The sequence below is a fragment of the Arvicanthis niloticus genome, chromosome 2, assembly GCF_011762505.2.
Source record: "Arvicanthis niloticus isolate mArvNil1 chromosome 2, mArvNil1.pat.X, whole genome shotgun sequence".
NCBI lineage: Eukaryota > Metazoa > Chordata > Mammalia > Rodentia > Muridae > Arvicanthis > Arvicanthis niloticus.
The window spans coordinates 64,308,093-64,324,344 of NC_047659.1; the positions used below are offsets into that span (position 1 = coordinate 64,308,093).

Sequence of the window (16,252 nt, forward strand, 5' to 3'; positions counted from 1 at the left end):
GGAATCAGTCAGAGTTAACATAGATCTCCTATAGCCTCAAACTCACTATGTAGCCAAGGCTATTCTTTAACTCTTAATTTTCCTGTCCTTATGTCCAAATGCTAGGAAACTAGCCATTGACCACCAACACCCTATTACCAGGTCTTTAACTATCTCTAGAGTGAGTTCTGAGAAGTAGAGTTGAGAGTCATAAGCTGTACACATCTTTAAGACTTTGGGTATCGTTGACAAATTTTCATCTATTGGTCATACCTGTTTTCACATAAACTGCAGCAGCAGTAACAGAAGAGACTTAGATTTCTCTGTTCCTTTATTTCTTTTCACTATGAGCTTCCATGAGTCAGAAAACGGTTTTGAGCCATGTGTGGTGGTACAGACCTTTAATCTCAGCACTCAGGAGGAGAGGCAGGTAGATCTTTGTGACTCTAAGGCCAGCTTGATCTACATAGTGAGTTCTAGATAGCCAAGACTATGAAAGGAAGCCCTGTCTTGAAAAGACAAAAGAAATAGACACTGTTTTGGTCTGAAGGTGATGGTTACATTTGTTTTAACCGTTACTATTCAGCAAAATACTTGTTAGTTGCTACACAAAAATGTAGCATGTGTATTGCCTTTACAGTACTGTTCTCTAACTGCATTACTTTATTTACCTCTCCTGAACCTCCGGAGTCACCATTCCTAACAGCTCACCAACTTTGCTGTCATAGGTGATCCTAGGAGCTGGTCAACTCTTTCAAGCTCAGCAAGACCTGCTACACCGCACAGCTCCCCTGCTCTTGTCTTATTACCTCATCAAGTGGGCAAGTCAGTGCTTGGCAACAGATGTCCCAGTTGACACACTGTGAGTTTCATTTTTTTTTTTAATTTTTAAAGTTATTTAAAAATAGGTTGTTGAGTTTGTTTTTGCCTTTAAGAATCAGAAAGGTTGAGACTAGAGAGATAACTCAGTGGTTAACAGCCCCAGCTACTCTTCCGAGGACATGAGCTCAATGTCCAACACCCACATGATGGCTCTTAACTGCCTCTAACTCTTGTTCTAGGGTATCCAGTGCCCTGTTCCTGCCTCCACTGGCACTGTACAGACATGATGTACAGGCAAAATATATAGGCAAGACACCCTTACACAAAAAATAAAATTTAAAAGGAATTAAATTTATTTTAAAAAAGAATTGAAATGTTTAGATTTCCATTTTTTTTAACAGTTGAGTGTAATGTATCAAAAAGTAATACTTTATTTTATATAAACCATACACAAAATGGTTGTTAGAAGTAGACTGAAGTTTATATGCGAAAAAGAAAGAAGACATTCCCACGATAACAGTGTGCTCCTGGTTTTCCTGTTGCTCTGATGAAATATGCTAAGAAAGTTGACAGTACTGTCATCAGTCAGTGAGGTCTGGCACACAAGTGACTTTGAACAGCCCTTGAGTGGTCCTATAGACAACAATCTAACTCCTGAATCCTGTTTTCTGACCTTTTTAAGTTTTCAGTGGAGGGCTGGAAAGATGGCTCAGTTGGTTAAGAGCACAGACTGCTCTTCCAGAGATCCTGAGTTCAATTCCCAGCAACCACATGCTGGCTCACAAGCATCTATACTGGGGTCTGGTGCCCTCTTCTGGTGTGTCTGAAGAGAGCAATGGTGGTGTACTCATATGCATAAAATAAATAAATCTTTTTTTAAAAAGCTTTCAGTGGAATTTTATATGCTTTATATTAATTAAATCAACAATATAATATAGATTTAGAAATATAATATTTAACAGAGTATTTATGTTTTCTCTTTTTTCATAGGGAGTCTAATCTACAACATTTGTCAGTACTGGAGCTAACTGATTCTGGGGCCTTAATGGCAAATAAATTGGGTAAGGAGTAGGCCATGTGTATATTTGCTTTAATTTGGGGGTTTATTATGTATTTATTATAACGTTCTTTCATCACCTTTGTTGTAGAAATGGCCTTGCTCTTTGCTTTCATGCCATGAGCAACTAGTGGCTGTGACAAGTCATCTGAGAAGATGAAGTCCTAGATCAGGCATTAAGTGAAGGGTGTCGTAGGTGTATATGTAGCACAGATAAACACTGTTAGGACAATTATAGAAAACCACCAAGAGAAGCCTTCCTAAAAATCAGAATCTTGCATTTAGTGGGGTTTTTTTGTTTGTTTGTTTGTTTTTTTGTTTGTTTGTTTTTCGAGACAGGGTTTCTCTGTGTAGTCCTGGCTGTCCTGGAACTCACTCTGTAGACCAGGCTGGACTGGAACTCAGAAATCCGCCTGCCTCTGCCTCCCAGGTGCTAGGATTAAAGGCGTGCGCCACCACTGCCCGGCAACAAAATCATTTTTAACTTTTCTAAGTTCTAACTTTACTAAGTGGCTTTCGTACACTTATCTTGATCTTACCTCAGTCTTTAAGGCACTCTCATCTATGCTTCAGTATTTACATACAGGATTTGTTTGAGCTAGAAGGTGGAATCTTGGGACTAGTGTAAACGGTTTCTGGATAACTTGTTTAACTGTAGTGAGATGATGAAATGATTTGCCTTGCTTTTCCATTGCATATGCATAGTATGACAGTTTGCAGACTGCTTTCATAGCCATGCTTCTGATGATATCCATGATGTGCTGTGTTTCTTTTAAGTATCTAGCCCTCAGACAATTATGGAGTTATTCTTCCAAGAAGTTGCAAGAAAACATATTATATCTCATCTCTTCTCTCAACCCAAAGCCCCTCTAAGCCAAACTGGATTGAATTGGCCTGAAATGATTACTGCAGTTACCGGTTATTTGTTGCAGCTTTTGTATCCTTTTGCTTGAAAGCCAGGTGACAATTTTGTTTAAATTGTTCTTAAAGCCTTTATCCTTGCTGTATAATGAAGTTTATTTTCTTTTCAAAGAAAAATCCTGAGATCAAGCTCAGGACACACAAACTAGACAAGTGTATTAACACATAGCTAGCTACATCTCTAGATCCATGAGGAACATTTAAACATTTTTAAAATAAGGTGGGGAGAGACGGCTCAGTGGTTAAGAGCCTTATACCTGAGGACCTGAGTTCAGCTCGCAGCAGCCATGTGTGATGGCTCTAAACTGCCAGTAACTCAACCTTCAGAGGATCCAACTTCCTTTTAAGGTTTTTTTTTTGGTTTTGTTTTTTTTTTTTTTTTTTTTAATCCAGAATGGATAAAAGAAATAAATGGATAAAAAACAGAATGGATAAAAAATAGTCTCAAGATTCCACCTTTTAGCTCAAACAAATCCTCTATATAAATACTGAAGCGTGACTGAGAGTGCTTGGCCTCTGAGGGCAATGGCACTGACATACATGCACGTATCATACACAGATGAGTTGGGTGCAAAACCAGAAGAAGACTATTTATTTTAAGATACCCCCTTTTTGTTATGGTTTGGGACAGAGTCTCACTGTATAGCCCTGGCTGGCCTAGATCTCACTCTGTAGACCATGCTGAACATGAACTCATGTAAATCTGCCAGTCTCTGTCTCTCAAGTGCTAGGATTGAAAGCATGGGCTCTGGGTTTTTGGTTGTTTGTTGGTTGGGTTTTTTTGGTTTGGTTTTTTTTTTTTTTTTTTTTTTTTTTTTTTTTTTTCTCCTTTGAGTTCTAAGGATCAAACTCAGATCTTAAAGCTTTTACACCCTTGTAAACTAAGCCCCAGGGCATTTCTTGTTTGGTTGGTTTGTTTTTGGTTTGTTTTTTTCTTGTTTTTAGCTTTTATTTTTATTTTATGTATATGGTATTTTGCCTGTATGTGTGTTTGTACACGACTTGCATTGCCCATGAATGTCAGAGCATTGAGTCCTCTGGAACTGGAGTTACAGGTGATTGTGGGTCACCTGACTACAGGTGCTGAGAATTGAACCAGGTCCTCTGGAAGAACAAGTGTTCCTAAACTCTGAGCCAACTCTCCAGCCTACTCTTACTTGTTTTTAATTAAACCATTTCGGTGATTCCTCTGAGTTTGATACCTATTAATAATGGATATTTTAAGTTTCGCTCAAAGACAAGGAAAAAGCAAAATTCCTTAATATAGTAACTAGATGGCCTAGCAATCCTGGTTGTCTCTTTCTAGAATGTTTGATGGGAAATTGCCAGTATGTACAATTGCAGGTGAGTTTTGTTGAACATTTCTTACCATTCTTATAAAGGTGGCCATTGATAGATTATAGTTAACAGCTATATTTTAAATGGACTGATAGCAAGAACTACAAAAATTAAACTTTATCATGCCAAGACATGCCCCAATAGAATATTTATTCTATTCTATTCTTTCTTTCTTTCTCTCTCTTTCTCTCTCTCTCTCTCTCTCTCTCTCTCTCTCTCTCTCTCTCTCACACACACACACACACACACACACACGCACACACACACAAACTGTTCTCTCACTCTTGCTCTCTATATAGAGTCCTGATTATTGAACCCAGGGACCTGAATATGCAAAGAAAGAGAGAGAGAGAGAAAAAGAGAAAGGAAGAAAAAAGAACTCTACTGCATGAGGCAGAAACAGGTGGATCTCTGTGAGTCTGAGACCAACCTTTGTCTATATTGTGAGTTTCAGGCCAGGCAGAGCTCCGAAGTGAGACGTTGTCTCAAAAAAGCAAACAGAAAGAGAAAACTGCCATTGTGCTGTATCCCTAGAGTCCAGGGAGAATGACTGAGGCAAACATAATCCCTCTGGGAGTCAGGATTTGGCCCAACCCTAAGATAGCAGAAGTCACTTAGACTCTTGTAATGTGCAAATGACATCTCTTACAAGGCTTTTGTGGCCTAAAAGTAATGCTCAATGTTTTAAGGGGAAAGGACTTGGGATAAGTAAAACATAAATTCTGGTAGATACACAAGCCTGGCTCATCAGACAGAAAGGGATCACCAGTTATGAAACTATCCATTTCCAGCATTCCTGGAAGAACAGCTAAGCACTCATTCAGTTGTAAAGATGTTCTTTGTGTTTAAGTTTCCTGGCTTCTCTAGTGCTTATCTGAATGCACAGGCCTCTTACACCCTCTACATCCCTGCATGTATATCTCAGTACCACGTGCTTGCCTGATACCCATGGAGATCAGAAGGTATTGAATCTCCTGGGACTGGAGTTGTGGACTATCATGTGGATGCTTGGAACTAAACACCGGTTCTCTAGGACAAGTGCTCTAAACCACTGAGCCGTCTCTCTGGTCATTTTGTTTTTAGGTTGTCCCTCCTCAACAGTAGCTCACAGAGCCACAGCCATGCAGCCTCAGTTTCACTTCTCTGAACTATTCAGAAAAGCTTTTTTTTTTTTTTTTTTTTTTTTTTTTTTTTTTTTTTTTTTTTTTAAATTTCTAACTATTTTCAAAGCATGTTTGGGAATGAGTATCCCCACTCTTTCTCCAGAGCTTTCCTTGTTGTGTAGCTGGCCTCCATGCCAGCTTTACACAACCAGCATGGCTTTCTCTCTGACTACCCTGGGGTGTTTCTTTTAGACTCTAGTAAACTTGTCTTCAGATTCAAAAAGAAAACTGTTTAATTCTCATTAGGTATTCTTTAAAACAAGCCATTTACATATAAATCCTTTACTGAAGTCTACTCACTGAATATGGAAACACTAAGCATGGGAAGTTGCTTGGATGTGACGTTGTGTGTGTGTTTATCTACATCTGGACTCCTGCTTGCTGTGTTGCCCCAGCTGGCTTTGTACTCTTGACCACAGTCGTCCTCCCATCCCGGGTTTGGATTAGTTGTGATTACAGGCGTACACGACTACCCCTGGCTCTGCTTTCTGGTGGTCCATAGTTTATGTAAAAATGCGTAACTGGATTCATTTTTCTGAGTATTTTGGAAATAAAGCCTTGTACTGATCACTCTCTCCTTCCTTTGAAGAACTTAGAGATGACTGTTCTTACGTAATGCTTATTTTCTAATCGGAATGTTCTTCTGTGGCTTTTAGGATTATATCCAACTACTGCATCCCTGGTGCCAAGTCAATGTTGGGTCCTGCCGATTTATGCTGGGACGGTGTTACCTAGTAACAGGAGAAGTACAGAAGGTAAACGGCATTTGAGTGATGAGCAAGCTAGTAAGAAGGACACCTGTTTCCATCTATCTAGGATATAGGAAGTGGGAGGCATAGAATCTTCTGGAAAAGGTTAGAGAAGACGGACCAGTAAAGCACATTATATGTGTGTCAGGATTAGACAACTACCTGTACTTTGTTAGTACAGGGAAGTAAGAAAATATTAAAAATCCCTCTACTCCAGTGCAGATGTTTTTAGGAATTAGTGATGCTTTTGGTTGGTTTGTCAATTGGGTTGTTTTGTTTCAGACAGGATTTCTCTGTATTGACCAGGTTGGCTTGGAACTCAGAAATTCACCTGCCCCTGCCTCCTGAGTACTGAGATTAAAGGCATGCTCCACTAACACTTAGTGATGTTTAGTGATGTATTTTTTTTTTTTTTAAGTTGAATTCACATAGTTGGAGCTGGTAAATGTTTCTGCAGTTAAAAACACAGGCTGTTCTAACACAGTATCCAGGTTCAATTCCCATTCCATGTGACAAGTGTAACCACAGTTCCAAGAGAATCTGAAGCCTTCTGGCTAATGTTGTACAAACATACATACAGGCAACTACCCATCTATAATACAGTTTAAGAAAAAAAAAAGATTGAGCTAGTGAACAGTCATATACCTACCAGTCACATCCTGTAGTTGGTAACATGCTGCTGTAGTTACTTATTACAAATGGATCAAATAAAAACATCAAGATGAATTTTAAGTTTTTAAAAAGCCAAATAGATATCTTATTAAACTTTACACGTATGTGTGAGATACTAGTGATTAAATTTAGACCCTTGCCTAATAGACAAGTCCATTTCCACTGAGCTATGTCCATGGACCAACTCCACCTTTGCTAATTAAATAATATGAGGGGTTTTTTTTCCCCTTTGTTTTTTGTTTTTTTGGTTTTTTGGTTTTTTTTTTTTTTTGGGGGGTTTTTTTTTTTTTTTTTTTTTTTGGTTTTTCGAGACAGGGAGTTTATTTCTTCACAATATAAAATCAATGTGATGATAGAACTGGCTTAATTCTAATGATTCCCCCTTTTTTATTTATTGAAAATTTAATTTGAGTTTGAGGCTGGCCTTGAATTTGCTATCCTGGTACTTACTTCCGTCTCACAAATTGTTGGATTAAGGGCATATCTGTATTTTGTTTTAAGACAGGATCTCACTATGTAACCCTGGCTGGCCTAGAACTCACTATAGACCAGACTGGCCTTGAATTACAGACATCTACCTATCTCTGCCTCCTGAGTACTGGAAATGTATTTGCTTTTTCTGTTGTGTTTTGTGGTTTTTGAGACAGGGTCACTATGAGCCATAGTTGACCATCAACTCATTGTGTAGACCAGGCTGGCTTTGAACTCATCAAAAATTTATCTGCCTCTACCTCCTGAGTGCTGGGACTTGTCATCACATCTGGGAAAACATGTTTGCTTAGTAATAGTAATATTTAACATGCTGGAGAACTGTTTCAGTGGACTGTTAAGAGGACTTGTTGCCATTTTAGAGGACACAAGTTAAATTCCTACACGGTGGCTTGCAACCATTAGTACAACTCCGGTTCCAGGGCATCTGACATCCCTTTCTGATGTACACACATGATATGCATATGTGACAGCAAATATAAATATGTAATGGTATTTTAAGAATGAAATAGGGACAAACAAGGTGGCTTTTTAGTGGTAAGAGCACTTGCTTCAACCTGAGTTCAGTCCCACGTTCCAGAAGGAAAGAATCATTTTCTGAAAATTGTTCTCTGACCTCTATGTGTGCAGTGGCACGTGTGCACAAAATAGATGTAAAAAACAAACAAAAAGAAAAGAATTTTTTTTTAATCAGAAAACTTTAAGAAAAATATCAAAACTTCAAAATTTAGATGTGGCAGCCAGGCATGATGATGCATACCTTTAATCCCAGCAACTTAAGAGGCAGAGGCAGGCAGATCTCCAAGTTTGAGACCAGTCTAGTTCACCTAATGAGTTCTAAGATGGCCAGGGCTACATATAGAGACCCCGTCTCAAAAAACTAAAACAGATAAACAAAGAAAATTTAGATTTGACAGAAAATGTGAATGTAGTATAGTTTTACGCATTTTTGCTTCTATTTTAGCTTTCCCTAGTTAATGCATCCTAATTTATAATAACTAGAATTGGAATGAACTTTTTCTTTGTTGAAACAGTCTCATTGTGTTTTATTATTTATTTCTTCAGGCTCTGGAATGTTTCTGTCAGGCAGCATCTGAAGTGGGCAAAGAAGAATTCTTAGATCGCTTGATCCGATCAGAGGACGGGGAGATTGTGTCCACCCCCAAGTTGCAGTATTATGATAAGGTACAATGTTGTGCTTGGGACCTTCTTAAACACTGTACAGAAGTGCATCCATCTCAAATGCATTGTCTTGGTATTTTCTCTCATGGAAGAAGCCATTGTGTCTGTTAGCACAACGAGTACTCTGATTTGGTCCATTTGTGGCTCAGTCCTAGGTCTTGGAAGAGTCAGTTTCCCAGCTAGGGGTTGGAATAAGGTGGTGATGCCTTCACCTGTCCCTTCTTCAGTGGGTTATATTTAACTAGATTGACCCTTTTTTTTCCTCATGTGAATAAAACCTCTCTCTCTCTCTCTCTCTCTCTCTCTCTCTCTCTCTCTCTCTGTGTGTGTGTGTGTGTGTGTGTGTGTGTGTGTGTGTGTGTGTGTGTGTGTGTTTCACTCAAAATACTGTGAGTTAGTAGCATGTACCCATGAGTGCTTTTGAGAGGCTAAGGTTGGGGAATCACTTGAAGCTAGAAGCTAGGCATTCTAACACCTGCTGGGAAAACATAACGAGATTCTTTGTCTAGTATTTGAGGCTCTAAGTTTGAACCCTAGAAGGGAAAATACCACTTAAGCACAAAAGGGCCATGTGGAAGACAATATATTAACTGTGAAAGTACAAACTTGAAGAAAATACCTAGCATTTCTACCCTTGATCTAAAATTTCATCAGCTATATTACAACAGTGGCAGACTATAGTCAAGTCTGATAACTCACCAAGAAATAATGAGACTTTTTAGAAATGTGATTTTAAACAGAGTAAACCTTGAGCCATGAAGTGCCACTTCAAGATAACTATGAAGCAAACTTTTAAGGATATATATATATATGATCATAATGGATTTGTTAAAGCTACTTTAGAAATTCATTATCTATATCAATTTCAGTAAGAAATATATACTAAAAGATGTACTTATTTAATGAAAGATTTTAAGTTACTTTCCAAGTAATAGTACTCATAAAAGTACTGGTGTGGTATACATGGGTGTGCTCATTCGTGGAAGGCAGGTCTACTTCATCTATCTTCTAAGAGCACACTCCATCTTTATTTTATTCTAATTTTTTTTTATTTCTATGTTTGTGAATGTTTTGCCTGCGTGTAAGTACACCATGTGCTACATGCCTGGTACCAGCAGAGATCAGGAGATGGTATAGGATCCTTCTATACCTTCTAGAACTTTAACTAGAACTCTGGGTAGTTATGAGCCACCGTGTGGGTGCTAGGACTGTATGTATGAAGCTTTCCCCATATATGCATATGTACTCTGTGTGTGTGTGTGTCTGTGTGTGTGTGTGTATGAAGCTTCTCCCCCATATATGCATAGTACTATGTGTGTCTGTGTGTATGAAGCTTCTCCCTGTATGTGCATATGTACTATGTATGTCTGTATGTATGAAGTTTCTCCCGTATATGCATGAGTACTATATGTCTCTGGTGCCATGGAAATCAGAAGAGGGCCTCTGGAATAGAAGAAAGGATGCTTGTGAGCCAGTGCTGACCACTGAGCCATCTCTGCTCACCACTCTCCACCACCACTCATCTTTTCTTAATTTAGAGATTTGGTTTTATTTGTTTATGTCTGTGTGAGTTTATAGCACATGTGTGGGTGACCTCAGAGGCAAGAGAAAGGAGTCTGTTCCTCTGGTGCCAGAGTTACAAGTGGTTTTGAGCTGTTATACAGTGCTAAGGACCAAAGTGGTTTCCTGGAAGAGCAGGAAGTATCCTTAACCCCCCAAGCCATCTATCCAGTCCCTCTATCTTTTGGTTTTTCGATCTATCTTATTTTTTGAGACAGGATCTCTCAATGAACAAAGAGCCAGCCATTTTGGCTTGATTGGCCTTAAGCAACCCCAGTATCCACCTATCTCTGCCTCCCACTACTGGGCTTACTGTTACATGCTGCCACACCCTCCCTGCCTTTTACATGAGTGTTGGGGATCCAAACTCAAGTCTTCATGCTGTACATGTTTTGCCAGTGGGCCATCTTCCTGGCCCTCTGTTCTGACTGAGCCCCTGAGATTGTGTGGGGTTTCCCACTTAAGTTGACACATCAGCATCTAAAAAGTTTTCAATTTGGGAATTGTGGATTTTAGATTAGAGGTGATCAACCTGTAGTAAAATTATATTTATTCTTTCAAAGTCACTTTCCTGATCCTTGGGTGGGAAAGAAGCTAAATCATATACATACATACATACATACATACACACACACATGAAACTAGACGTGTATGTGTGTGTATATATATATGTGTGTGTATATATATATACATACATATATATATATATATATATATATATATATATATACACACACACACACATATATACACACGTGTATATGGTGATACTGATTGACATATATATTGAAATGGGAAATGACTTTGAAAGAATAAGTATATATATACATATATATGTATATATATATATGGTGAGATATATATGGTGCTATTGCTAAATATTTGATAAAAGTAAAGCAAATCAAGGGGATAGATGAAGAAATGTTACTTTATTATCAAAATATTTTGGAAGTTGTGTGGTGGTTTCAGTGTGACGATTTGGGTCCCAAGACTCGTAAGTGAATTTGGACAGATTATTCTTTACTGATAGTCTGTCAGTCTTCATCCAGTTGCCGTGAGAGTAGTAGTTACCCCTATACCATATAGGCTTTCTATAATCAGAGTGATTCTTGTCCTCTCAGCTTACTGGATGCAAATGTAAGGACATAAACAAATCTGGGTCTTAGAACTTTTTTATTACTTCATCACATCTGTCAATAGGGAAAGAAAATTGCATATGCCTATGGTCTCAATACCTCGAGGCTGAGGCATAAGGGTTACTCAGGAGTTTCATTCAATCTGGCAGTATAGTAGGGCTTTATCTATAAACTATGTAAGTAGAATAGGACAACTGTAAGCCCTGTATAATCTGTTACTCATTAATAGTGGTTCTTACCAATGTTCTAAAGAGAATGTTTGAATCATCTCTTAAATGTCACCTATGTGCTTCAACCTAACACTTGCAAACAAAATTAATCTGTAACTAGAGCCAGTCATCATTCTAGTAGCATTTTCTTGTAAAAACAAATGGATTTCACACTGACCTATGGGTGTGTGGGTAGGTAGGTTGGTTGGTTGCTTAGTTTTTTATGTACCATCTTGGGTAGCCCACAGCTGAACTCACTGTGTAGTTCTTGTTCCTCCTACCTCCACATCCCAAATCTGGGATTACAGATATGCACTATAATGCCCAGCTCAGCTGGAAGATCTTAGCTATCCTGCCCGTCCTCGCACCTCCTCCTTGTGGTACTAGTTCACTGAGCAGGTCTTCACACTTGCTGTTATGGTCTCACCCAATTATCTTTTCTGAACAACTTAGAACCATTAGAGTGCTACTGCAGAGCCATCTCACCAGCCCCCAGTCACATAAATTTTAATGGAAATTTCTTAACTTTTTAGGTTTTACGTCTACTAGATGTTGTTGGATTGCCTGAGCTGGTTATTCAGCTTGCTACGTCAGCAATTACTGAAGCGGGTGATGACTGGAAAAGTCAGGTAAAAATTAACTAAATTAAATTGTTTTCCTTAAAATTAGTTATGAATTTGGCATGTTAATTCCTGTTGCTCTTTTTTTTGATATTTCATTTAGGCTACTTTAAGAACATGCATTTTCAAACATCATTTGGACTTGGGTCATAATAGCCAAGCATATGAGGCCTTAACTCAAATTCCTGACTCTAGCAGGTACTCTCCCAGTTGTTTTTAGAGAAGGCAGTTTACCAGCTCTGTTTAATTCAGACAATTCACCCTCAGCTGCTTTTTCCTTCTAGGCAGTTAGACTGTTTACGACAGCTCGTGGTCGTTCTTTGTGAACGCTCCCAACTGCAGGACCTTGTAGAATTTCCCTATGTGAATCTGCATAATGAGGTAATTAATTTGCCCACTTTTGTCTAGTAATGACTGCTGCTGACTTCAGCATCTGACTGCTCATGCTTTGTTAGGTTGTAGGGATAATTGAATCGCGCGCCAGAGCTGTGGACCTCATGACTCACAATTACTACGAACTCCTCTATGCTTTTCACATTTACCGCCACAATTACCGGAAAGGTGAGCCAGAACCTGGGTGTTAAAAGCAACTGTATTAGTTTAGCCATATTTCCAAAAATATTGTGAATAGGAGTATGTTTTAATTATATATAAGATTGTGTGTGTGTGTGTATGTGTCTAATAACATTATGTGTATGTGTATATATTGTATACACATAACATTATGTCTAATAACATGTGTATGTGTATATAATGTAATAACATTATGTATATGTGTGTATATATATATTGTATATATTGGCTCTCCTTCTATAACATTTTCAAGTGATTTCCAGTAAACTGGTACTGGAATAAACTCCATTCATTTTTCTGCCTGACTGTAAAGGGAGTATTGACTTTCTCAAACTAGAAGTGCTTTGTGCTCCTTAGTTTTAGTTCCTGTACCCTTGACTGCCTCCCTTTTTTATTTTGTTTCCTAGAGTAAAATCCTAACTGCTTAATTCCTTAAGTGTACTCAGGTCTCCTGAATATAATAGCCTTCCCTGTTATCAGTAGTTAAATTGTCATATCTCTTCAACATTATGCAAAGTCTTTAAAAAAGATCACAATTTACTCAGGCAGTGATGGCTCATACACCTTTAATCTCAGCACACAAGAGGCAGACAGGCAGTCAGATCTCTGAGTTTAAGGCCAGCCTGGTATACAGAGCAAGTCCCAAGATAGCTAGGACTACACAGAAAAACCCTGTCTCAAAGGTATCATGACTCTTAATACATGATTACTGCAAATGACTATGTACATTATCTCTTTGTCTTTTCTTTTGAGACAAAGTCTCACTATGTAACTCTGGCTGTCTCTAAACTCACTAGGTAGCCCATGCTGGCCTCACGCTCAGAGATCTGCCTCCTGAGTGCTGGTATTAAAGGCTTGTGCCACCATGCTGGCAACATTCTCTTATACCAACAAAAATAAAAGTAAAATGAGAGCTCAGTAGTTAAAGTACTTGCTATAGAATGACAAGGACCAGAGTTCAGGCACTGAATGCATAGAACACTAGGTGACAGACAGACAGACAGCCACACGGCCACATACTTTTAAACAAGTAAAAAATAGCCACTAAATGGTCAGTTTTATGCCACATACATTTTATCAGTTTTTCAAAAAGGACTATCGGGCCTGGAGAGATGGCTCAGCAGCTGAAACCTTACACTTCTGTTACTTAGGACTCTAGTTTGGGTACCACCCTACATCAGGTAGCTCACAATTACCAACTCCGGGGATCTGGTGTTCTATATGGGCACTTGCACACATGTGACATACACCTCCTTCCATCTTATACACATAATTAAAACTGAAAAATAAAATCGGAAGAAAAAAACAGGAAATGGTTTTTTGTTTTGTTTTGTTTTTGTTTTTTTAAGACAGGATCTTAAAGTATGCCTTAGTCTGCTCTCCAACTCATGATTCTTCTGCCTCAGACAGCCAAATAGTAGTATTAGAGACATGTGCCACTATTCCTGGCTTAGTTTATGGATTCTGAAAGGTATAGGTTAGTTGCCCAACATGGATGCTGGGAACTGAGCTCAAGTCATTGGTAGGAGTAGTACAGCTCTTATTCCTAAACCATCTCTTCTAGTAGGATCTTTAATAAATTTATTCTGTGCACATGTGCTATGGCAGACTTAAGGAAATCAGGAAATTTACCAGAGTCAGTTCTATCCTCTGGCCGAGTGAGTTCCAGGGGTCAAACGGATGTTGCCAGGTTTGGCAGTAAGTGCCTTTATTCACAGACCTATCTCATCAGCCCCATGTTGGAGAGTTTTACTATTGTTTTTGTTTCCTTTTTTTACACTGGAGGTCAGACTTGGGGCCCCAGGCAAAGGCTCTACAACTAAGCTACTTCGAGCCTTGTTTTTTCCACTGTATTTTAACTGTTTGTAAGTGAACTGAGACATTCCAAGTGTTTTACGATCACTCTCCAAGACTCTTTCTTCCTACAAAGCTGAAGTTCCCTGCCTCTGTTTCCCAGCCCATCCCCAGCACGTGTTATTCTGGCTGCCTTCTCTGAGTGTAGCTGCTGATCTGCAGTACTTGTCTTGGAACTGACTTACTTCAATTAACTCGACTTTAGGGTTCATACATATAGTTGCATGTGTTAAGAGTTTCCTTTTTATTTCCCTTTTTTTAAGATCGAATTATATGGTTCAATGGTGGAAAACTTGTTCACCATGTATGGAGGATCTGGATTTTTTTTTTAATTTTATATGCATTGGTCTTTTGCCTATATGCATACCTGTGTAAGAGTGTTGTATCTTGAAGTTACAGACAGTTGTGAGCTGCCATATGGGTGCTAGGAATTGAACCCAGGTCCTCTGGAAGAACAGTCAGTGCTCTTGACCACTGAGCCATCTCTCCAGCCCCTGAGGCTCTGGATTTGCCAGCACCACTATACCCCTAAAAATGTTACAGGTGCATTAATATATAATGTTCTGTTTGCCCATCCATCAGCAGGTACATGGATCACTTGTGCATTTGGGATGTAGTGAATAATGCTGCATTGTAACCTCATCTTAGCCTGCTTTCCAAAGTCAGACGTGGGGTGAGGACAGCAGCACAGCCAGCAGAGTGCTCAGTGAGCAGGTGTGAGGACTTGAGATGAACCTAGAACCCACCTAAATCTGGACCGTGGCCAGCTAGCTTAGCCTAACCATGCTCCAGACCAACAAGAGATCCTGCCTTAAAAACAAAGTACAACATTGCCCACGTTTCTCCTCTGGCCTTCATATACACACAAACATACAGAGACACAAAATAAATAGCTACATATGGTGGTGCTTGCTTATAATATACTGCTTGGGAGATAAATCAGGATTAAGAACTCACAGTCATCTTTAACTACAAAGTGAATTCAAGGCCAACCAGGACTCTCTTAGCTTCTGTACTTTTTACATTACATTTCCCAAAAAGGTGCTTGTTTTTGTGTGTGATTTTAAGTTACACTCAGTTTTGCCTCAGGTGTTAGTGCCTCATGTGTAATGGATTCTGTTTGTAAAGAAACATTTTTTGTCTAATTTCCTCTTGTCTCATAGCTGGTACAGTGATGTTTGAATATGGTATGCGTCTTGGCAGAGAGGTTCGAACTCTCAGGGGACTTGAGAAGCAAGGCAACTGTTACCTGGCCGCTATTAATTGTTTACGGCTTATTCGTCCAGAGTATGCATGGATCGTACAGCCAGCCTCTGGGGCAGTGGTATGAAGACTTTTCTTTGGAGGATTTTTTTTATTATTATAGGGATTTTGTCCTTTTAACTGTCATTATCTCATTTTACTTCATTTATTTAAAGAATCTACTGAGGATGTGAGTGGTGGTGGTGCATACCCATAATCCCAGAACTCAGGAACTGAAGTCAGGGGGAGTAGGACTTAGAAGCCAGCCTCATACACAGAGTGAATTTAAGGCTACCCTGGGGTACATAAGACCCTGTCTCAAAAAGAGTGCTTAATAAATGATACCTGTTTTTAATTTTAGTCTTGGTTAATTGCTTTAGAGAAGTCAGACAGACAGTCTTTCCTATTCTGCTGATAGTTTTTTGTGTTATATAGTATCAGAATTTACTAAGCCAAGGCTACCAGTGAATGATAGAACTATGGAGCCAATGAAAAATATGTGGTTTATATACAGATCAGATTATGACCTTGGTCTAAATAACTTGTAGGCAAATGACTCCTCTTGACAAACAGCTCCATTTTGTTGTTATGGTTACAGAACCCCTGTGAAAGAGTTATGCCAACTGAAATAAAAATAAGTCCTTGCTGGGTATCAAAAATTCTATTATCAAAAATTCTATCGCTAA

At 38.9% G+C, this 16,252-nt stretch overlaps 1 protein-coding gene across 2 annotated transcripts in view; it reads left to right on the forward strand.

Annotated features, from left to right (window-relative positions):
• Nup160 (nucleoporin 160) overlaps positions 1–16,252 on the forward strand; it is a 53,711-nt gene that overhangs the window by 26,066 nt on the left and 11,393 nt on the right. For both annotated transcript variants that reach the window (XM_034494936.2, XM_076929183.1), the window contains 11 exons: positions 708–841; positions 1,792–1,862; positions 2,636–2,795; positions 4,054–4,123; positions 5,937–6,035; positions 8,256–8,375; positions 11,811–11,906; positions 12,001–12,095; positions 12,182–12,278; positions 12,353–12,458; positions 15,488–15,648. In XM_034494936.2, coding sequence (XP_034350827.1) covers positions 708–841; positions 1,792–1,862; positions 2,636–2,795; positions 4,054–4,123; positions 5,937–6,035; positions 8,256–8,375; positions 11,811–11,906; positions 12,001–12,095; positions 12,182–12,278; positions 12,353–12,458; positions 15,488–15,648 — 1,209 coding nt within the window. The remainder of the gene's footprint in view (positions 1–707; positions 842–1,791; positions 1,863–2,635; positions 2,796–4,053; positions 4,124–5,936; positions 6,036–8,255; positions 8,376–11,810; positions 11,907–12,000; positions 12,096–12,181; positions 12,279–12,352; positions 12,459–15,487; positions 15,649–16,252) is intronic.